Source organism: Physella acuta, unplaced genomic scaffold (genome assembly GCF_028476545.2).
Source record: "Physella acuta isolate Inbredline_101_S28 unplaced genomic scaffold, ASM2847654v3 ptg000049l, whole genome shotgun sequence".
NCBI lineage: Eukaryota > Metazoa > Mollusca > Gastropoda > Physidae > Physella > Physella acuta.
Genome location: NW_026731569.1, coordinates 365133 through 388241, shown reverse-complemented (window position 1 = coordinate 388241; position 23109 = coordinate 365133). Strand labels below are relative to the sequence as shown.

Sequence of the window (23109 nt, the reverse complement as noted above, 5' to 3'; positions counted from 1 at the left end):
TGTAACTGAATGTTTACAGTTGATGCTGTTGATTGAATGTAACTGTTTGAATGTTTACAGTTGATGATGTTGATTGAATGTAACTGAATGTTTACAGTTGATGATGTTGATTGAATGTAACTGAATGTTTACAGTTGATGATGTTGATTGAATGTAACTGAATGTTTACAGTTGATGATGTTGATTGAATGTAACTGAATGTTTACAGTTGATGATGTTGATTGAATGTAACTGAATGTTTACAGTTGATGCTGTTGATTGAATGTAACTGTTTGAATGTTTACAGTTGATGATGTTGATTGAATGTAACTGAATGTTTACAGTTGATGATGTTGATTGAATGTAACTGAATGTTTACAGTTGATGATGTTGATTGAATGTAACTGAATGTTTACAGTTGATGATGTTGATTGAATGTAACTGAATGTTTACAATTGATGATGTTGATTGAATGTAACTGAATGTTTACAGTTGATGATGTTGATTGAATGTATATTGACAGGATGGCTCGTTCAGCCACACAAAGCTCACTTGGAGGTATCCCTAGTGAAGAAGACAGCAAAGTTATTTCAGGCCCATTCTTCTCTGTAGATGTTGAATTAGCCATACCTAATGTGGTAAGTTATGTAACACAGTAGTAGATGTTGAATTAGCAATACCTAATGTAGTAAGTTATGTAACACAGTAGTAGAGATTTAATTAGCAATACCTAATGTAGTAAGTTATGTAACACAGTAGTAGAGATTTAATTAGCCATACCTAATGTAGTAAGTTATGTAGCACAGTAGTAGAGGTTGAATTAGCCATACCTTATGTAATGAGTTATGTAGCACAGTGGTAGAGGTTGAATTAGCCATACCTTATGTAATGAGTTATGTAGCACAGTGGTAGAGGTTGAATTAGCCATACCTAATGTGGTAAGTTATGTAGCACAGTAGTAGAGGTTGAATTAGCCATACCTTATGTAATGAATTATGTAGCACAGTGGTAGAGGTTGAATTAGCCATACCTTATGTAATGAGCTATGTAGCACAGTGGTAGAGGTTGAATTAGCCATACCTTATGTAATGAGTTCTGTAGCAGAGTAATAGAGGTGGTTGAATTAGACTTTGGTATCTGCGAAAGAAATACGACCATTTGACTTTCTTGTGATGTCCTGTGGTGGCTGTCTGGGTTATAATATCACAAAAGGTTATATCTGCAGATTGTATTATCTCAAGTCTGATATTGTTTGATTGTATTATCTCAACTCTGATATTGTTTGATTGTATTATCTTAACTCTGATGTTGTTTGTATTTCTGAACTCTGCTATTGTTTGATTGTATTATCTTAACTCTGATGTTGTTTGATTGTATTATCTTAACTCTGGTATTGTTTGATTGTATTATCTTAACTCTGATGTTGTTTGATTGTATTATCTTAACTCTGGTATTGTTTGATTGTATTATCTTAACTCTGATGTTGTTTGTATTTCTGAACTCTGATATTGTTTGATTGTATTATCTCAACTCTGATATTGTTTGATTGTATTATCTTAACTCTGATGTTGTTTGTATTTCTGAACTCTGGTATTGTTTGATTGTATTATCTTAACTCTGATGTTGTTTGATTGTATTATCTTAACTCTGATATTGTTTGATTGTATTATCTTAACTCTGATGTTGTTTGTATTTCTGAACTCTGGTATTGTTTGATTGTATTATCTTAACTCTGATGTTGTTTGATTGTATTATCTTAACTCTGGTATTGTTTGATTGTATTATCTTAACTCTGATGTTGTTTGTATTTCTGAGCTCTGATATTTACTTGATTGTATTATCTCAACTCTGATATTGTTTGATTGTATTATCTCAACTCTGATATTGTTTGATTGTATTATCTTAACTCTGATGTTGTTTGTATTTCTGAACTCTGATATTGTTTGATTGTATTATCTCAACTCTGATATTGTTTGATTGTATTATCTTAACTCTGATATTGTTTGATTGTATTATCTTAACTCTGATGTTGTTTGTATTTCTGAACTCTGGTATTGTTTGATTGTATTATCTTAACTCTGATGTTGTTTGATTGTATTATCTTAACTCTGGTATTGTTTGATTGTATTATCTTAACTCTGATGTTGTTTGTATTTCTGAGCTCTGATATTTACTTGATTGTATTATCTCAACTCTGATATTGTTTGATTGTATTATCTCAACTCTGATATTGTTTGATTGTATTATCTTAACTCTGATGTTGTTTGTATTTCTGAACTCTGATATTGTTTGATTGTATTATCTCAACTCTGATATTGTTTGATTGTATTATCTTAACTCTGATGTTGTTTGTATTTCTGAACTCTGATATTGTTTGATTGTATTATCTCAACTCTGCTATTGTTTGATTGTATTATCTTAACTCTGATGTTGTTTGTATTTCTGAGCTCTGATATTGTTTGATTGTATTATCTCAACTCTGATATTGTTTGATTGTATTATCTTAACTCTGATGTTGTTTGTATTTCTGAACTCTGATATTGTTTGATTGTAACATCCGACCAGGTGACTAACCCCGATATCAGCAAGCTGGTGAACGCTCTCAACAAAGCTGTTAGTCAGATCATGGAGGTGGGGAAACGTGTGGAAATTTGGGACCAGCCCAGTGTCGCCACGTTTTCTAAGCTGGGTGTCAAATTAACTAAAGAAATGAACAGCACAAGTCAGTCACTTTAAACAAATTATTTTCATTCTTTTAATTTTGCTAGGAGGCGTGAGGGTAGTGAGCTGAGGTGTGTGTGGTGAGTGTGTGTGTGGAAGGGGGGGGAGCATAGGTGGGGGTGGGGGGTGGGGGCAGAGGTGTGGGGGGTAAGGGGCGGTTGGCAGAGGTGTGCGGGATGGGGGGATTGAGATGTGCAGCAGTGACATAGGCAATGAGTAGCTATAATTCTAAAATCGTTTAAAATAAGAAATATTTAGTTAGCTAGTAATTAGTAATACGATCTGGCATATCCAACTAAAATAATTAAAATATGCTCCAATTAAGTTTGAACCCTACACCAAACACTTAAACTATTTTTTTATCAAGGAATATCAACGTTCTATTTTCAGCGTTTGTGCTAAAGAAAAATTGTTACAAAATTATTTGTGAAAACAAAGACGTGATGAAATATCTAACTTTAGGGGCCATCGCCTCCCCAGTAGGGGATGAAATAAAAAAATCTATGAAAAGGTTCTCAGAATTTCAGTTTATATGGCAGGACGAGAGGGAAAAAGTCTTACAGGTAGCTGGTGAATTACTTTTTACTTACTTGTATACGATGTATAGAGGAAATATTGTCTTCGTGCAAAAAAAATAATTGCGAAATTAAAAATTCTATACTCTGTATACGAGGAAAAAATGATTAAAGATTAAAGAATATGTCTAAATCCCGAGTTGCTATCCTCCTTTGTCTTAAATAGAATATTATAGAAAGTTTAGAGGAGATGATTCCCGCTTTATTTAAAAAGGAAAAATTCTTTTTATTTTGTGAATTACTTTTTTGGTAAGGAAAAAGTCTTACAGGTAGTTGGTTGGACTACTTTTTTAAAAAGGGAAATCTTATATAGGTATTAGATTTAAAGAAATGTCTCATAATGAATAAAATGAATTAACTATAACAACCATTGTTAACAGGAGTTCATGAGCACACATCCAGATGTTTATGAATTTAAAGAACAGTACACTCGACTGAGACTAATAGAAGAGGAAGTTGCCAACATTACAACTAACATTGTCATTGGTCCTATTTCTTTAAACACAGGTACTTCCTTTTTTCCCCTCTCTTTTACATTGGTCCTTTCTCCCTTATAAACACAGGCTACTTTTCTTTCTCTTTTATAAATTTTGTCGTTGCTAAAATCTTCGATTGAGTTAATTTTTTTAGCCTCTACTAATAGCAATATTTGTGTTTTTATTTAACAGAGCCTTTAAAATTGGCCATTCAAGTGGAGATCGACGAATGGAAGCGTGCGTACGGCAGGGAACTCAATAAAATCATGAAACAAAGGGTCGACGAAATGACCGAGTACATGGCAAATCAATCAAAACTCTTGAACAAGCCTGTCAAAGATTTAGATGATGTCCGGATGGCTATGGGTGGTTTAGCGTCAGTTAAGGAAAACTACATTCGCATCGACGAGGACATGATACCTATTGAGGTAATTAGCCGCACGCAATTCTTAGATTTGTCTCGAGTTGATTCATATACGTCATTTATACAAGTCTTTTTAAATATTTACATTATATAGGAAGCCTACGCCTTGATGCTTAGTCTTGAAATGCCTGTTCCTAAAGAAGAAACTGATAAAGCAGATTCACTGCGTTACACATACGAGAAAATGCTGGAGCAGTGTGTAAGTTATCGAAGTCTAAAACTGTGGGGTCAGTTGGTGGATCAGTCGGTGGATCAGTTGGAGGGTCGGTTGGTGGATCAGTTGGTGGATCAGTTGGTGGATCAGTTGGTGGATCAGTTGGTGGATCAGTTGGTGGATCAGTTGGTGGATCGGTTGGTTGACCAGCTGGTGGACCGGTTGGTGGATCGGTTGGTGGATCAGATGGTGGACTGGTTGGTGGACCAACTAGTTGACAGGTTGGTGGTCCAGTTGGTGGATCAGCTGGTGGATCGGTTGGTTGACCAGCTGGTGGACCGGTTGGTGGATCGGCTGGTGGATCGGTTGGTTGACAGGTTGGTGGTCCAGTTGGTGGATAGGTTGGTGGATCGGCTGGTTGACAGGTTGGTGGTCCAGTTGGTGGATCGGCTGGTGGATCGGTTGGTTGACAGGTTGGTGGTCCAGTTGGTGGATCGGCTGGTGGATCGGTTGGTTGACCAGCTGGTGGACCGGTTGGTGGATCGGCTGGTGGATTGGTTGGTGGATTAGATGGTGGACTGGTTGGTGGACCAGCTGGTTGACAGGTTGGTGGTCCAGTTGGTGGATCAGCCGTTGGAGCAATTGGTGGATCGGTTGGTGGACCGGTTGGCGGATCGGCTGGTGGATCGGTTGGTTGCTCAGTTGGTGGATTGGTTGGTGGATCAGTTAATGGAGCTTTAATGATTTTGTAAAAGGCTATTGCTTAACTCCCATTTTTTGCCTATTTCTCGCATGATTTTGCTCGACCAGAGCCAGGTTACCGACACACTGATTGAAGTACAACCGACCTTTAAAGAGGACCTTACTCTTGCTGTGGAAACTCTCAAATATGATGTACTTTCCTTTGTCAACGAATACGATAAGGTAAGAAAGCAATACGACTTCAGCGTTTCTTTCGCAACATTTATTCAGCTGATTATTAATTAGTCACATTGATAAGCTTCAATAAAATTTAGTAAAGTTTACGTAGATAAACTATAATAAAACTGTTAGGTAACATTGATAAGCTTCAATACAGCCTTTTAAAAAAGATAGATAACCATTAATACAATTGTTAGGAAAAATTGATAAGCTTAAATACAACCTTTTAGAAAAGATAGATAACCTTAAATACAATTGTTAGGAAAAATTGATAAACTTCAATACAACCTTTTAGAAAAGATAGATAACCTTAAATACAATTGTTAGGAAAAATTGATAAACTTCAATACAACCTTTTAGAAAAGATAGATAACCTTTAATACAATTGTTAGGTAAAATTGATAAACTTAAATACAAACTTTTAGAAAAGAGAGATAACCTTTAATAAAATTGTTCGGAAAAATTGATAAACTTAAATACAACCTTTTAGAAAAGATAGATAACCTTTAATACAATTGTTAGGTAAAATTGATAAACTTAAATACAACTATCAGTTTACTTCTCTCCTGCATTTACAGAAAGGGCCAATGGAAATTGGAATACCCCCGGCAGTTGCTAATGAACGAATGCAAAACTTTCAGGTATTAAAGTCTTCGTATCATTAGAGAACAAACTGTTTAGTTTTTACAAGCTTTTATTTAACTCACTTCCTCGTCAGTCTGTCTAGATTGGAGTGAAATTACAGGCACTTCTACTTGACAGATACGGTTCGTAATTGGTACGTGGATCAAGACATGAACGCAATGCCTCGTGACATTAAATTTGTCTTAATTGGATGCCTAATTAATTTTTTATGAATTCATTAAAATTGTGACCAAATTAGTAGGCATTTCTATCCAACCACACCACACGCGTCATCACGTTCAATAGGCTCGCAATGTTTTTAGTCATGAAACTCTATCTTTATATATATAAAGCAATGTATGTTTGTTTGTTTGTTTGTTTGCTTGTCTTTTATGCATTACTACACCTCTTATCACATCGCCGTGAAACTTTGGGAAGATGTTGAGAATATTCATGGGGAGGTTTCTGCGCTAAAACCATTTTCAATTTTGCAGGGGTGGCGCCCCGGCAGGGCTCGATTTGCTTTTTCTCTATATGCGGTATATAAAAATAAAAGTCGATTTTGATTTGACACCGTTTATCCGATAGGCATAAAACTTTGGGGACTTGATTAGAACACTCCAGGGAAGGGTTCTGTAAAAAATAATTTTTAATTTCGCAAGGGCGGCGCCACGGAATGGTGGTATTTTTCTCAATATACGGTCTTTAAAAATAAAAGACGATTGCGGGTCGACGCAATTTATCCCGGTGCCATAAAACTTTAGGGAGTTGATGAATACTCCCGAGAAGGTTTCTGGGGTGGGAGGGGGGAATAGTGATGGGTGGGTGGTGTGGGCGGGGAAATTTAATTTTGCATGGGCGCTCCCCCGGCAGGATGCGATTTGGTGCCCTGGTCTTTCCCGTGAGCGCTATGGTGAATACGTTCGGTCTAAACAGTGTGATAGACAATGGATAGGATGGGGCGTTACAAACGCTTACTAAATTGAATCAGGCGTGTCCTCTGGCACCCTGGTAGGGTGCGATTAGGCTGCAAATAAAAATGTCTGTTTCGGCCCCCAAAGGCTCACATGGGCCGCTGAGGGCCATGTAATACGTTTTATTTTAATAATCAGAAAAATTAACCAAGGTTAGATTATTAACTTGGATGTTTCTTTTTGTCCGTAAAAAAAATCCAAATAGTTTCGTCACTTTGCGAATGATGCAATCAGCATCTGTTTTTAGATAATCCAAACAGAAATTGAGATCGACCATCTAAGAATAGACCATTAGTAACGCTAACATATTGCATCAGTCAGACTGATGTTTAAAACGCGTCAAATAATTTTTTTACGTGTTAAATAACAAATCCTGTTCATTTGTGTCACTTTAGTGAATGACGCAATCTGCGTTATTGTTAACAGGATACTATTTTAAGGAGCCAGGGGTCGTACGCCGCGCCTATGCGGTAGTGTAATCGGGGGGGGGGGGGACTCCTGAGAGCGGGCCTCTACGTCTCTGACACATGGGCGGTCTCCGAAGTGTGTTCTACCATATTATTTCGGTGAGTGAATAAGGTACACTCAAGGTTTTCATGCGATAGTGTAGGTAAACCCGTGTCCTGATATTTATGATCCAGGCGCAGGCATTGTTTACATTTAAATAACTCCTTTTTAGAAAAGGTCACGCGTCTAAATATATATGATTAGGTAACGTGTTGGTAAAATCCTTCTAATATATTCGTCAAACTTTCTTCTATCCCCGCGGCAACGCGCGGGGGCGGGTACGCTAGTTGTAAATAAAAACATGTAAAGTACTAAAAATTTTTTTCATAAAAAACGTTTTCATATGTACTAATGCACTAAAAAGTAGAAAATAAATTAGAGACTACTATTTAAATAACTATAAAGAAAAGCGTGGGTCACTTTCTACTTTTCTACTTTTTAGTGCTTTAGTTTATAAAAGCTTGCTATCAAAACGTTTTTATGAAACTTTTTATGCTATATAATTACAAGAATCAGCATAGTTAATTTTAAAACAGCCTAAATAATTCGCTATGTAACAGTGAGAATCTTTGAAACAGATGCAGTTCGACGACCTTTTCCACAAACACACCATATACTCACAAGGGGAAGACCTGTTTGGTTTGCCCAAGACGGAAGAGCCCGAGCTACACAGGGTGAAGAAAGAGCTCAATCTCCTACAGAAGCTGTATGGCCTCTACAGCAGCGTCAACACAATCATTGACGGCTATAACGAGTTGAGCTGGGCTGATGTCGACTGTGAAAAAATAAACGCTGAGCTGACAGAATTACAAAACAGGTTAGTCCGACTAGGCTAGATTTCACATACACTGTTCTCTACAAATACAAGTTTAATTAACCTAGTAAATGATTATAAAAAGAAATAAACTACTTTAAATTTGTATTTACCTTGAAAATGAGCAGACTTGAGCTTACGAAAAATATTGGTGGGGGAGATATGTTGAGAAGCTTCACTTTGTTCACGTACTCACTGTTAATGCTGAGCTCTTTCGCTCACTTTAATTCACTTACTCGTTAAACTCTTAACGCTACACTTTATCCTTCAATTTAACGGAGCTGAAACTTCACAAGACATAGTTAAACCTAATTGGTCCTGTATTATGTTTTATTACTGTCGCTTAATTTTCTTTAATGCGTTTCTCTACGCTGGTCTTTGCTTATTTCGACGCATGGCGCTCACTTCCCACAACTTTTCCACGCAGACATTTAAAATAGACCTTTCCAATGAAGTTTTTTTCAGAATTTTTTTAGAGAGGCTATTTGTTATTCAGTAGCTAAGATGCTAAGTTTTTTCTACGAACTCTTAAACCCGGTAATCGGGTTACTTGTATGTCAAAGCAAACGTTAGCTCGCTCGACAGCTCGTATATAAAATCTCGTATGTCGGGCACCCGTATGTCGAGACACCACTATATATATATATATATATATATATATATATATATATATATATATATATATATATATATATATATATATATATATATATATATATATATATATATATATATATATAATATATATATATATATATATATGTATATATATACGTATATATATATATATATATATATATATATATATATATATATATATATATATATATATATATACACGTATATATGTATGTATACATGTATATATATGCATATGTCTTTATTTTGTCTGTCTTTTATGTATACCAACACCGTTTACGATCGTCAACAGGCGCGACCTTTGGTGCCCCAGTAAGGTCGATTTGGCGCCCCGGTATCAACCGTGAGCAATATGGTGCCTACGTTCATTTTAAACAGCGCGGTTGGCTAAGGATACAATTGGTTGCTATAGGGCTGGTAAGTAGGTTACCAACAAGTTCTATGGCTCATGCAGGTTTTATTGAGCGGTAGAACTGATTGGTGACCTACTTACCAGCCCTATAGTCGCACACTAAATTGAATCAGGCGGGTCTTTCGGCGTCCCACGTAATGCTATTTGGCTCCTCGGATTTTCCATTGAGCGCTATGGCGCATACGTTCGTTTTAATGAGTGTGATAGAATATGGATAAACTGTTGTATAATAGTCGTTCGTTCTCTAGATTGAAACATTCACCTCCACCGGCGCCCCGGTCTGGTGCAATTTGGCGACCTGGACTATCCTATGAGCATTATGGCGCATAGTTTTAATGAGTACTCTATCATTTTGACGCGGTGGCACACGACATTCGATGATTAAACCGAGCCAGGAACCGTACGCGGCGCCCCTGCCGTAGTGTAAACGGGGGCTCCCACGATCGCCGTGTCACGCCCCTAACACACACACATACACACCCGCTTTTATTGTTAACTATTTTGTTTTAACGTTGTGTGTAACAAGGTTTTAAAAAGTTTAAAGTTTTTTACATTCTTATATTTTTTTAGTTTTATTTTAAACTTAACTTAAAGGTAGAGGCGTAGCAAGGGGGGGGGGGGGGTCGGGGTGTGCGGACCGGAAAAAATAGCTAAATATATAGAGAAAAATGATAATTCCACTTAATTAAGTGATTAATTCGAGTGTTAAATAGTATTTTAAGAGGTGCAAATCGAAAATTCAAAGTTTGTCCCCGGGAAGGGTCGCTACGCCTCTGGGGGGGGGGGGGGGTGACACCATTAAGTGCCACACCGGGTGACACCCGACCTCGCTACGCCACTGCTTAAAGGTAATTTGTTTTTAAATGTTTACTTTGCTTTCAAAGTTAAATCATCTAAATCTAAAAGAAAATGGATTTAAATATTAAGTTTATCATTTCAGATGTCGCCGTTTACCTAAAGCTTTAAAAGATTGGCCAGCATTTAATGACCTGAAGAAAAAAATCGATGACTTCAATGAAACTGTCCCCTTGCTTGAATTGATGGCAAACAAGTCAATGCAAGGCCGACATTGGCAGAGAATACAGAATGTGGCCAATTATAAATTTGACTTTGACGTTACTTCTGACCTACCCATGGACCAAATAATGGAGAGTGTCCATCTAAAGGACATCATGAGCGCTCCATTACTCCCAGTCAAAGATGATGTGGAGGTATACTTTTTTATATTGATGTCACCTACAAGGAATTGGCAATTACATTTTTTATTTCGAAAAAAATATTACCAGAACAAATATCTGTATCTGTACTTATATCGGCATCGCCGTCACACCCGGGATTATCAAACAAACTGACTAAATATAACCTAACATTTCAACTAAGGAATACTTAATAATAAAACATACTAACAAAACACCCAGCCAAGATACAAACGCAACCTAAATAAAATGGAATAAACCGGGAGTGATCTCCCCTAGACTTTCTCGAATATTCTTATATAACTTAATTACTTAAACATTTAAAAATTTGATTAAAAAGTTTTAATAACAAACTTTTATGTAATAATGCACTAAAAAGGAGAAAATAAATTATGCACTACTATTTAAATAACTATAAAGAAACATAAACAGTCATGTAATTGAGGTTAGTCCAGTCCAAGTTATAATCAGCAAATGTGTTTTTAACTCATTGAATATATATCCTCTCCGGTAACAGTGAGATACATTTTATGTTCTTGTGTTATGTTCATGTCTTCATCCACACCTCTAATGAACACAAGCAGTTGAAACGTGGAACTGCTGTCCAGCAAATCATCCATTGCAATTAAAAATGACGAAACTTGCTTGCATTTTTCACCATTTAAGTCACGATGTTTTCACCAAAGTCTGCAACACAGTGGGCAATGGTATTTGCGCACATAGCTACATTTTCAAATTGTTTTGACCTTACTAGGTAAAGTTCGTCATCCACCTCTAACAAACATTTTTTTTTGTGGACGAAAAGATCTCCACGGGCCGGATGAGGGGACCTCGCGGGCCGCATTTAGCCCACGGGGCGTAGTTTGGAGAACCCTGCATTAATCCACTAAGGAACAGTCCGCAGCAAATTTACTTTGACCTACAAAAATTGGCAAAGCTGAATCTATTTAATTAAATTTATAGCAGTTGATCTCGAGGCTTATATATATATATATAATATATATATATATATATATATATATATATATATATATATATATATATATATATATATATACTTACACACACATTGGAGTAGAGAGGTCGGGTGTCATCCGGTGCGGCACTTAATGGTGTCACCCCCCCCACCCCCAGAGGCGTAGCGACCCTTCCTGGGGACAAAGTTTCAAATTTTCGATTTGCACCCGCCTCAAGTTTTTCTCTATGTTTTGCTATTTTTTGCCTTGGTGTCACCCCCCTAAATGGTGTCACCCTCGCTACGCCTCTGTATATATATATATATATATATATATATATATATATATATATATATATATATATATATATATATATATATATATATATATATATATATATATATTTATATTTATATATCTACACTAGCCTATGCTCTGGCTTTGGTGAAAATCGTATCCAAGTAAAAGTCTTTATGCAAAAAGTTTGAGAAAATTTATAAAACCCTAAACCTAACTCTAAACCTTATCGTAACGAACCACAACAACAATAACAACAACAAAAACAACACACAAACAATAACGTGAACATGAGCGTGAAAATAAACACAAAAATAAACATAAACATTATCATAACCTACAAAAATAAAACGATTAGTTTAAAAAGCGGGATTGATCAGAGTCGTAGCGACCCTTCCCGGCGCCCGGGGACAAACTGTCGATTTACACCCCCTCTAACTTTCGAGTTACACCACCCCCCTCAAACTGCAATAATGCAGCTAAAATGACATTTTAATTTGTTTTTACAACCTATTTTGACTCCCCCCTGCCCCCCCCCCCCCCATCGCTACGACTCTGGGACTGATCTCCCATAAACTTTCTCGAAAAACTTTAGGTACCAGTTAGTCGGATATAGAAATGAAAAAAAAATCAGCAAATGGTTTAATTTAAAAAAAAAATAGAAAAGAATCTCGTAGAAAAAAGAAATGCGGAACAATAGAGCAGCAAATAATCTATATATAATCTATATATATATATATATATATATATATATATATATATATATATATATATATATATATATATATATATATATATATATATATATATATTTATGCATATATGAACAAACTTTTAATCTTACACTACTGGTATGGTGTGATAATATTTTCTCAAGATTTAGAGGGATTACTATGTATTTTGTATAGGACATTTGTATCTCAGCGGTAAAAGAAAAAGATATAGAAGCCAAGCTGAAGCAAGTGATGGGTGACTGGACCAACAGGACGCTGACATTCGTGCAGTTCAAGAACCGTGGTGAGCTGCTGCTGAAGGCGGGCGACACCATGGAAACAATCAGTTCCCTGGAGGATTCACTGATGATTCTCAGTTCACTTATGAGCAATAGGTAAAACGTTTCAATCATATTACTACATTCTTACTTCACTAGAAGACATTTAGTAGGTTCTTTTGCAACAGGCAGACTTAGAATCAGTACTGTAAAGTTTACAAAAAGAAATAAACTTAGTTCTCTTTTCATTATTTTGATGTGTGACCACATTTTGGTATGTAATCACATTTTGTCTATCTGCCTGCTTACCTGCACGGTTGCCTGCGTGATTGCGTACGTGTGTGCTTGCCTTTGTTTTTTAAATACGTATTTGAAAGTTCCACACATAGTGCGGATGCTCTGATCAAGCATTACCGACATACAAAAAAAAAATACATACACAAGCTTGTAAACAATCGTTAATTTTAGAAGTATATAGATTATCATAAAGGTTAGAAGTAAATAGATTATCATAAAGGCTAGAAGTATATAGATTATCATAAAGGTTAGAAGTATATAGATTATCATAAAGGTTAGAAGTATATAGATTATCATAAAGGCTAGAAGTATATAGATTATCATAAAGGTTAGAAGTATATAGATTATCATAAATGTTAGAAGTAAATAGATTATCATAAAGGCTAGAAGTATATAGATTATCATAAAGGTTAGAAGTATATAGATTATCATAAAGGTTAGAAGTTAATAGATTATCATAAAGGTTATAAGTATATAGATTTCATAAAGGTTAGAAGTATGTAGATTATCATAAAGGTTAGAAGTATATGGATTATCATAAAGGTTAGAAGTATATAGATTATCATAAAGGTTAGAAGTAAATAGATTATCATAAAGGTTATAAGTATATAGATTTCATAAAGGTTAGAAGTATATAGATTATCATAAAGATGCATATTTTAAAAACTCTTCGCCTCTTTGTGTTTAAAAAACGAGTTACTTTGTCACAGACTTGTATACTTTTTTTTTTTTACCCCGATTTCACTTAAAAGGCTGACCCTACCTTTACGGTTATGTAAGATTTAGCTTAGGTGAGCTTGATGTGGTTGTGTAAGATTTAGCTTAGGTGAGCTTGATGTGGTTATGTAAGATTTAGCTTAGGTGAGCTTGATGTGGTTGTGTAAGATTTAGCTTAGGTGAGCTTGATGTGGTTGTGTAAGATTTAGCTTAGGTGAGCTTGATGTGGTTGTGTAAGATTTAGCTTAGGTGAGCTTGATGTGGTTATGTAAGATTTAGCTTAGGTGAGCTTGATGTGGTTGTGTAAGATTTAGCTTAGGTGAGCTTGATGTGGTTGTGTAAGATTTAGCTTAGGTGAGCTTGATGTGGTTGTGTAAGATTTAGCTTAGGTGACCTTGATGTGGTTATGTAAGATTTAGCTTAGGTGAGCTTGATGTGGTTGTGTAAGATTTAGCTTAGGTGAGCTTGATGTGGTTGTGTAAGATTTAGCTTAGGTGAGCTTGATGTGGTTATGTAAGATTTAGCTTAGGTGACCTTGATGTGGTTATGTAAGATTTAGCTTAGGTGAGCTTGATGTGGTTGTGTAAGATTTAGCTTAGGTGAGCTTGATGTGGTTGTGTAAGATTTAGCTTAGGTGAGCTTGATGTGGTTGTGTAAGATTTAGCTTAGGTGAGCTTGATGTGGTTGTGTAAGATTTAGCTTAGGTGACCTTGATGTGGTTATGTAAGATTTAGCTTAGGTGAGCTTGATGTGGTTATGTAAGATTTAGCTTAGGTGACCTTGATGTGGTTATGTAAGATTTAGCTTAGGTGAGCTTGATGTGGTTGTGTAAGATTTAGCTTAGGTGAGCTTGATGTGGTTGTGTAAGATTTAGCTTAGGTGAACTTGATGTGGTTGTGTAAGATTTAGCTTAGGTGAGCTTGATGTGGTTATGTAAGATTTAGCTTAGGTGAGCTTGATGTGGTTGTGTAAGATTTAGCTTAGGTGAGCTTGATGTGGTTGTGTAAGATTTAGCTTAGGTGAGCTTGATGTGGTTGTGTAAGATTTAGCTTAGGTGAGCTTTATGCGAACGAACAAAGAATGATTGGATTCAAGTGTGTTAAGTACGTTTATAATTAATCTACAGTCTAAGAGAATCTAATACATTATAGCCCAGAGTTTTTTTTAATTGTCCTTTGGCAAGAAATGTAGTGAAATTTAGTGTGAGGATAAAACTAAACAAAAATAAACCGGGAGTGATCTCCCCTAAACTTTCTCGAATATTCTAATATAACTCGGAACATAGACATGATTTTTAATTACTTAAACTTTTAAAAATAGAATAGAATCTCATAGAAAAAAAATTGCGCACCAAGCGAACGCCAAAACAAAATTTGCATAATAGTGCGCAATATTATTAGTAATTTATAAATTTACATGCGTTTTTTGAGAAATCGGAAATAGCGAAAATTAGTACTTCCGGTCAACGGAAATTACTCAAAATTTATAGAAGGTAGAGAATTAGGTATTTTACTTACATGTGAAATTTAATTTATCTATCTGAAATAGTACTCAAGTTATAGGCTTTTGAAAAATTCAAAGTAGAAAAAGTACCACTTCCGGTTATCGGAAATCGCTCAAAAGTTGATCAGGATCAACGATTTTGATAAAATACTTATATATGAAATTTCATCAACCTAGCTGTAACTGTACTCAAGTTATCGTGTTTACACACAGATAGACAGACACACACACACACACACACACACACACACAGACATACGGACAAGATTGCAAAATTATGTTTTTCCGTATCAGTGAGGTGTAAAACGATTTTTTTGCACGATTACAAGACTCTCTATACTTCGTATATACGAGAAAGTAAAAAAGAGTGACAGTGGGTTGTAAAATTAATATGAAAGGCCATAATTAAGAAAATGGAACCAAAGTACACACTTCTACTAAATCTAGCGGCTTTAGCAGTGGCGGAACTAGAAAAAAAGGGCCACCCCGCAAAAAATATTTTTTAGGCCCCCCCCCCCATATATATATATATATATATATATATATATATATATATATATATATATATATATATATATATATATATATATATATATATATATATATATGGGGGGGGGGGGAATTTGAAAAAAATTCGGAATTTGAAAAAAATCAATTTAAGAAAATTTCAACATCATGTCATGTGTGCAAATGCATTAGTGTGTTTTGTGAAAATCTGTTTTAATAATTTTTTGATAGAAGCCTTCCTAACAAATAGTCGGTCAAAATAATATAAAACATGAAAGGTTTGTATAAGTAATGGTGTCTCGTGTTATGTTTATTTTTATGTGTTTTTTTTATTTATATTACAACTTTTTAAAATATTATTAATTCAATACATTTTCCTTTCATACAATGTCATTCTTTAGTAATTACTTTATCAAAAAAAATAATATTTAAGAGAAGTAATTGCTTTTTAATTTGTTTAGTACAAATCTATTAAAAGGAGCTTATGACCCCCCCCTATTTGATTTTTTAAAAAAAAAGGGAAATAAGTCATGAAAGTGGTTTGAACATTTGCTTATCTTTGATACGTTTAATTGTATAAGAAACACTCGGCTTTCAAAGTGGTTTAAAAACAAGGGGAAAAAGAATATTCAAGAGCGTGGGGTGGTGTCTATAGAATAAAGATAATCCAGCCGCAGCTACGGTAATTTTTACAAAACAACCATCAAGTCAAAAATGAAAGAAAATTTACTTTTTTTTTAACTATAAAAAAAATTATTATGGTCGGCTCTGGGCCCCTAAATGGCGTGGGCCCCCCGCATTGCGGGGTCTGGCGGCACTGTAGTTCCGCCCCTGGGCTTTAGTGAACTACTACGTAGTCCCACATTTAGAAGTAAACTAATAGGTTTGATTGCACTAGTTATTATGTTATTGGTTAATGAATATTCCTACAAGTGTTTTAAATTACCTTTAAAGTATTGTGTGTTTGATAGGTACAATGCTCCATACAAACCAAAGATTCAAATGTGGGTTCAAAATTTGAGCACTACAGCGGACATTCTGGAACAGTGGATTGTAGTCCAGAATTTGTGGGTGTATCTAGAAGCGGTGTTTGTTGGCGGCGATATTGCTAAACAATTACCACAGGTAACTGCTAGAAACATTTCCAAACCACAGGAAACTGTAGGAAACACTTCCAAACCACAGTTAAGTGAATGAAACACTTCCAAACCACAGGTAACTGTAAGAAACACTTCCAAACCATAGGTAAGTGTAAGAAACACTTCCAAACCACAGGTAACTGTAAGAAACACTTCCAAACCATAGGTAAGTGTAAGAAACACTTCCAAACCACAGGTAACTGTAAGAAACACTTCCAAACCACAGGTAACTGTAAGAAACACTTCCAAACCATAGGTAAGTGTAAGAAACACTTCCAAACCACAGGTAACTGTAAGAAACACTTCCAAACCACAGGTAAGTGTAAGAAACACTTCCAAACCACAGTTAAGTGAATGAAACACTTCCAAACCACAGGTAAGTGTAAGAAACACTTCTAAACCACAGGTAAGTGAATAAAACACTTCCAAACCACTGGTAAGTGTAAGAAACACTTCCAAACGACAGGTAAGTGTAAGAAACACTTCCAAACCATAGGTAACTGTAAGAAACACTTCCATACGACAGGTAAGTGTAAGAAACACTTCCAAAGCACAGGTAAGTGAATGAAACACTTCCAAACCACAGGTAAGTGTAAGAAACGCTTCCAGACCACAGGTAAGTTAATGAGACACTTGAAAATTGGTAAAAATTTGATGCAGAACTACAAATTTGATATAATTCTTAATATGAAACTTCACCAACCTAGCTGTAACGGTACTCAACTTATCGCTTTTACAGACACGCAGACATACAGACAAAATTGCAAAACAAAGTTTTTCCGACTTAGGAAGGTGTAAAAAGTCTTGATTTTTCAACATCTCGATTTCCATTTTTTTGCACCATTATACAATCTCTATACTTAGTATACGAGAAAGTAAAAATGGACGTTTTTAAAAGCAAGGCACAATCACGAATAAGAATTTCGTGGGCAAAAATGAAAAACAGATCAACGGAATTTGAATGTGCTTAGAAAAGTATTTCAAATGAACTTGAACAACAAATGAATAGTAATAACCACAATTACATTTAATGCATAAGGAATCCAAACGATTTGCAACTATCGATAAATCCTGGCTGAAAGTCATGCAAAGAGCTCATGAAAACGACAATGTCATCGCTTGCTGTGCTGCCGATGACACGATGCAACAAATATTACCTCATCTTCAAGAACAACTTGAGCTCTGTCAGAAATCTCTAACGGGGTAATTATGTATGACACAAGCACTCTTACACTTGGGACATTCCTGTATGACACAAGCACTGTTATACTAGGGACATTCCTGTATGACACAAGCACTCTTACACAACGGGACATTCCTGTATGACACAAGCACTGTTATACTAGGGACATTCCTGTATGACACAAGCACTGTTATCTAGGGACATTCCTGTATGACACAAGCACTCTTACACTAGGGAATTCCTGTATGACACAAGCACTGTTATACTAGGGACATTCCTGTATGACACAAGCACTCTTACACTAGGGACATTCCTGTATGACACAAGCACTGTTATCTAGGGACATTCCTGTATGACACAAGCACTCTTACACTAGGGACATTCCTGTATGACACAAGCACTGTTATAATAGGGACATTCCTGTATGACACAAGCATTGTTAAACTGTTAATTAGCTATTTCTGATGATAAATGTATCCCCCTTGTCAGCTACCTTGAGAGGAAACGACTTCTTTTCCCAAGATTCTTCTTTGTATCCGATCCAGCTTTACTGGAAATTCTCGGCCAGGCCAGTGACTGTCATACTATTCAGGTAATGTACACATATGGGGAGGTTTGGTGGCTACTGTCATACTATTCAGGTAATGTACACATATGGGGAGGTTTGGTGGCTACTGTCATACTATTCAGGTAATGTACACATATGGGGAGGTTAGGTGGCTACTGTCACACCATTCAGGTAATGTACACATATGGGGAGGTTTGGTGGCTACTGTCATACTATTCAGGTAAAATACACATATGGGGAGGTTTGGTGGCTACTGTCATACCATTCAGGTAATGTACACATATGGGGAGGTTTGGTGGCTACTGTCATACCATTCAGGTAATGTACACATATGGGGAGGTTTGGTGGCTACTGTCATACCATTCAGGTAATGTACACATATGGGGAGGTTTGGTGGCTACTGTCATACCATTCAGGTAATGTACACATATGGGGAGGTTTGGTGGCTACTGTCATACCATTCAGGTAATGTACACATATGGGGAGGTTTGGTGGCTACTGTCATACTATTCAGGTAATGTACACATATGGGGAGGTTTGGTGGCTACTGTCATACTATTCAGGTAAAGTACACATATGGGGAGGTTTGGTGGCTACTGTCATACCATTCAGGTAATGTACACATATGGGGAGGTTTGGTTGGCTACTGTCATACCATTCATTTAATGTACACATATGGGGAGGTTTGGTGGCTACTGTCATACCATTCAGGTAATGTACACATATGGGGAGGTTTGGTTGGCTACTGTCATACCATTCATTTAATGTACACATATGGGGAGGTTTGGTGGCTACTGTCATACTATTCAGGTAATATACACATATGGGGAGGTTTGGTGGCTACTGTCATACCATTCAGGTAATGTACACATATGGGGAGGTTTGGTGGCTACTGTCATACTATTCAGTTAATGTACACATATGGGGAGGTTTGGTGGCTACTGTCATACTATTCAGGTAATATACACATATGGGGAGGTTTGGTGGCTACTGTCATACCATTCAGGTAATGTACACATATGGGGAGGTTTGGTTGGCTACTGTCATACCATTCATTTAATGTACACATATGGGGAGGTTTGGTGGCTACTGTCATACTATTCAGGTAATATACACATATGGGGAGGTTTGGTGGCCACTGTCATACCATTCAGGCAAGCTACATTTATTTAAACAACACAAAGTCCAGAGGCGTAGCGAGGGGGGGTTGCGGACCGCATCGGGTGACACCATGTAGGGGGGTGACACCAAGGCAAAAAATAGCAAAATATAGAGGGAAAAATGATAATTCTACGTAATTAAGTGATTTATTCGAGTGTTAAATAGTCTTTTAAGAGGTGTAAATCGAAAGTTTGAGGGTGGAAGGGAGGGGGGGGGGGTGCAAATCGAAAGTTTGGGGGGGGGGGTGCAAATCGAAAATTAATCATTTGTCCCTGGGAAGGGTCGCTACGCCTCTGGGGGTTGACACCATTAAGGGCCGCACCGAGTGACACCCTACCTCGCTACGCCACCGACAAAGTCTAAATTATTTTCGCAGCTTTAATAAAATTTAAAACAACAGCTGACACCTACCTTGTTCTACTAAAACCCCTCTAATGATTGATATAATGTATTGATTATTTGTATGGCAGGCTCACCTTCTCGGCTTGTTTGACAATATCAAGAGCGTGGAGTTCCATGAGAAGGTCTATGATATCATACTCTCGTGTGTTTCCAGAGAAGGGGAAAAAATTGATGTAAGTCAATACGAGTACCTCGGTTTTGTTACAGTTGAAAGGGAGCTAAGTTTTTCATTCCATCCTATAAACATAGTCGAAGGTCACTTACTTGTTTATTGATAACATGGAATTATTAACGCATTTTTGGTAAATGGTGTGGACTTTATTTCTATGACCAGCTGGAGAATCCTGTTCGCTGTGAGGGTAACGTGGAACAATGGCTGGACACGCTGATGAACGAGCAACAGCACTCGCTACACAGCATCATACGAGAGGCGTACCGGGCCGTGTCTGCAGCAGAATTTGAGTTGTACACATTTCTCAACAATTTCCCAGCGCAGGTCAGAATTTGATTTGTACACATTTCTCAACAATTTCTAACGCAAGCCAGAGGCTTCAACTCGTTTAGCAACCCATTCTGTAGTTTAAATTGAGATGTAAGGTTCTATCTCTGCCATCTCTATTCTAATGAACTCTTGTTGAATTTTTGTCAAATCCTCTAGATTGGCCTATTGGGTATTCAGTTTTTGTGGACCAAAGCATCAGAGGACGCACTTAAAGCTGCTAAGTTTGATAAAAAATTTATGATCAATGCCAACAATTATTTCTTGACTCTACTAAATATGCTTATTGGCAAGACAACTGAAGACTTGAAACCCATGGAACGTGTAAAATACGAGACTCTCATTACCATACATGTTCACCAAAGAGATATTTTTGACGATTTGGTTTGTATTAATTTACAATTTTAGGCTAACCTAATTATGTACTCCATTGTTTATTTATATCTTGGCACCTGGAACCTAGCAGTCGCCGAGGAGTTCACTACCCAACCCTTGAGTGTACTACCCCACCCTTGAGTGTACTACCCCACCCTTGAGTGTACTAGCCCACCCTTGGGTGTACTACCCCACCCTTGAGTGTACTACCCCACCCTTGAGTGTACTACCCCACCCTTGAGTGTACTAGCCCACCCTTGGATGTACTATCTCACCCTTGAGTGTACTACCCCACCCTTGAGTGTACTACCCCACCCTTGAGTGTACTAGCCCACCCTTGGGTGTACTACCCCACCCTTGAGTGTACTACCCCACCCTTGAGTGTACTACCCCACCCTTGAGTGTACTAGCCCACCCTTGAGTGTACTACCCCACCCTTGGGTGTACTAGCCCACCCTTGAGTGTACTACCCCACCCTTGAGTGTACTAGCCCACCCTTGAGTGTACTACCCCACCCTTGGGTGTACTAGCCCACCCTTGAGTGTACTACCCCACCCTTGAGTGTACTACCCCACCCTTGAGTGTACTACCCCACCCTTGAGTGTACTACCCCACCCTTGGGTGTACTACCCCACCCTTGAGTGTACTACCCCACCCTTGAGTGTACTACCCCACCCTTGGGTGTACTACCCCACCCTTGAGTGTACTACCCCACCCTTGGGTGTACTAGCCCACCCTTGAGTGTACTACCCCACCCTTGAGTGTACTACCCCACCCTTGAGTGTACTACCCCACCCTTGAGTGTACTACCCCACCCTTGAGTGTACTACCCCACCCTTGAGTGTACTACCCCACCCTTGAGTGTACTACCCCACCCTTGAGTGTACTACCCCACCCTTGAGTGTACTAGCCCACCCTTGAGTGTACTACCCCACCCTTGGGTGTACTAGCCCACCCTTGAGTGTACTACCCCACCCTTGAGTGTACTAGCCCACCCTTGAGTGTACTACCCCACCCTTGGGTGTACTAGCCCACCCTTGAGTGTACTACCCCACCCTTGAGTGTACTACCCCACCCTTGAGTGTACTACCCCACCCTTGAGTGTACTACCCCACCCTTGGGTGTACTACCCCACCCTTGAGTGTACTACCCCACCCTTGAGTGTACTACCCCACCCTTGGGTGTACTACCCCACCCTTGAGTGTACTACCCCACCCTTGGGTGTACTAGCCCACCCTTGAGTGTACTACCCCACCCTTGAGTGTACTACCCCACCCTTGAGTGTACTACCCCACCCTTGGGTGTACTACCCCACCCTTGAGTGTACTACCCCACCCTTGGGTGTACTACCCCACCCTTGAGTGTACTACCCCACCCTTGAGTGTACTACCCCACCCTTGAGTGTACTACCCCACCCTTGGGTGTACTACCCCACCCTTGAGTGTACTAGCCCACCCTTGGGTGTACTAGCCCACCCTTGAGTGTACTACCCCACCCTTGAGTGTACTACCCCACCCTTGATTGTACTACCCCACCCTTGAGTGTACTACCCCACCCTTGGGTGTACTACCCCACCCTTGAGTGTACTACCCCACCCTTGAGTGTACTAACCCACCCTTGAGTGTACTACCCCACCCTTGGGTGTACTAGCCCACCCTTGAGTGTACTACCCCACCCTTGAGTGTACTACCCCACCCTTGAGTGTACTACCCCACCCTTGGGTGTACTACCCCACCCTTGAGTGTACTACCCCACCCTTGGGTGTACTACCCCACCCTTGAGTGTACTACCCCACCCTTGAGTGTACTACCCCACCCTTGAGTGTACTACCCCACCCTTGGGTGTACTACCCCACCCTTGAGTGTACTAGCCCACCCTTGGGTGTACTAGCCCACCCTTGAGTGTACTACCCCACCCTTGAGTGTACTACCCCACCCTTGATTGTACTACCCCACCCTTGAGTGTACTACCCCACCCTTGGGTGTACTACCCCACCCTTGAGTGTACTACCCCACCCTTGGGTGTACTACCCCACCCTTGAGTGTACTACCCCGCCTTTGCGGAGGTGAATAAAATACACTCAATTATTTCATAAAGC

At 38.0% G+C, this 23109-nt stretch overlaps 1 protein-coding gene across 1 annotated transcript in view; it reads left to right on the top strand.

The window, feature by feature from the left end:
• LOC131945070 (dynein axonemal heavy chain 8) overlaps positions 1–23109 on the top strand; it is a 186071-nt gene that overhangs the window by 44050 nt on the left and 118912 nt on the right. Inside the window, exons 23-39 of the mRNA XM_059306046.1 lie at positions 503–617; positions 2545–2701; positions 3091–3263; positions 3656–3782; positions 3944–4179; positions 4270–4374; positions 5140–5253; positions 5829–5891; positions 7934–8172; positions 10161–10431; positions 12578–12777; positions 16656–16809; positions 17863–18026; positions 18496–18598; positions 20206–20310; positions 20472–20633; positions 20796–21020. Coding sequence (XP_059162029.1) covers positions 503–617; positions 2545–2701; positions 3091–3263; positions 3656–3782; positions 3944–4179; positions 4270–4374; positions 5140–5253; positions 5829–5891; positions 7934–8172; positions 10161–10431; positions 12578–12777; positions 16656–16809; positions 17863–18026; positions 18496–18598; positions 20206–20310; positions 20472–20633; positions 20796–21020 — 2713 coding nt within the window. The remainder of the gene's footprint in view (positions 1–502; positions 618–2544; positions 2702–3090; positions 3264–3655; positions 3783–3943; positions 4180–4269; positions 4375–5139; positions 5254–5828; positions 5892–7933; positions 8173–10160; positions 10432–12577; positions 12778–16655; positions 16810–17862; positions 18027–18495; positions 18599–20205; positions 20311–20471; positions 20634–20795; positions 21021–23109) is intronic.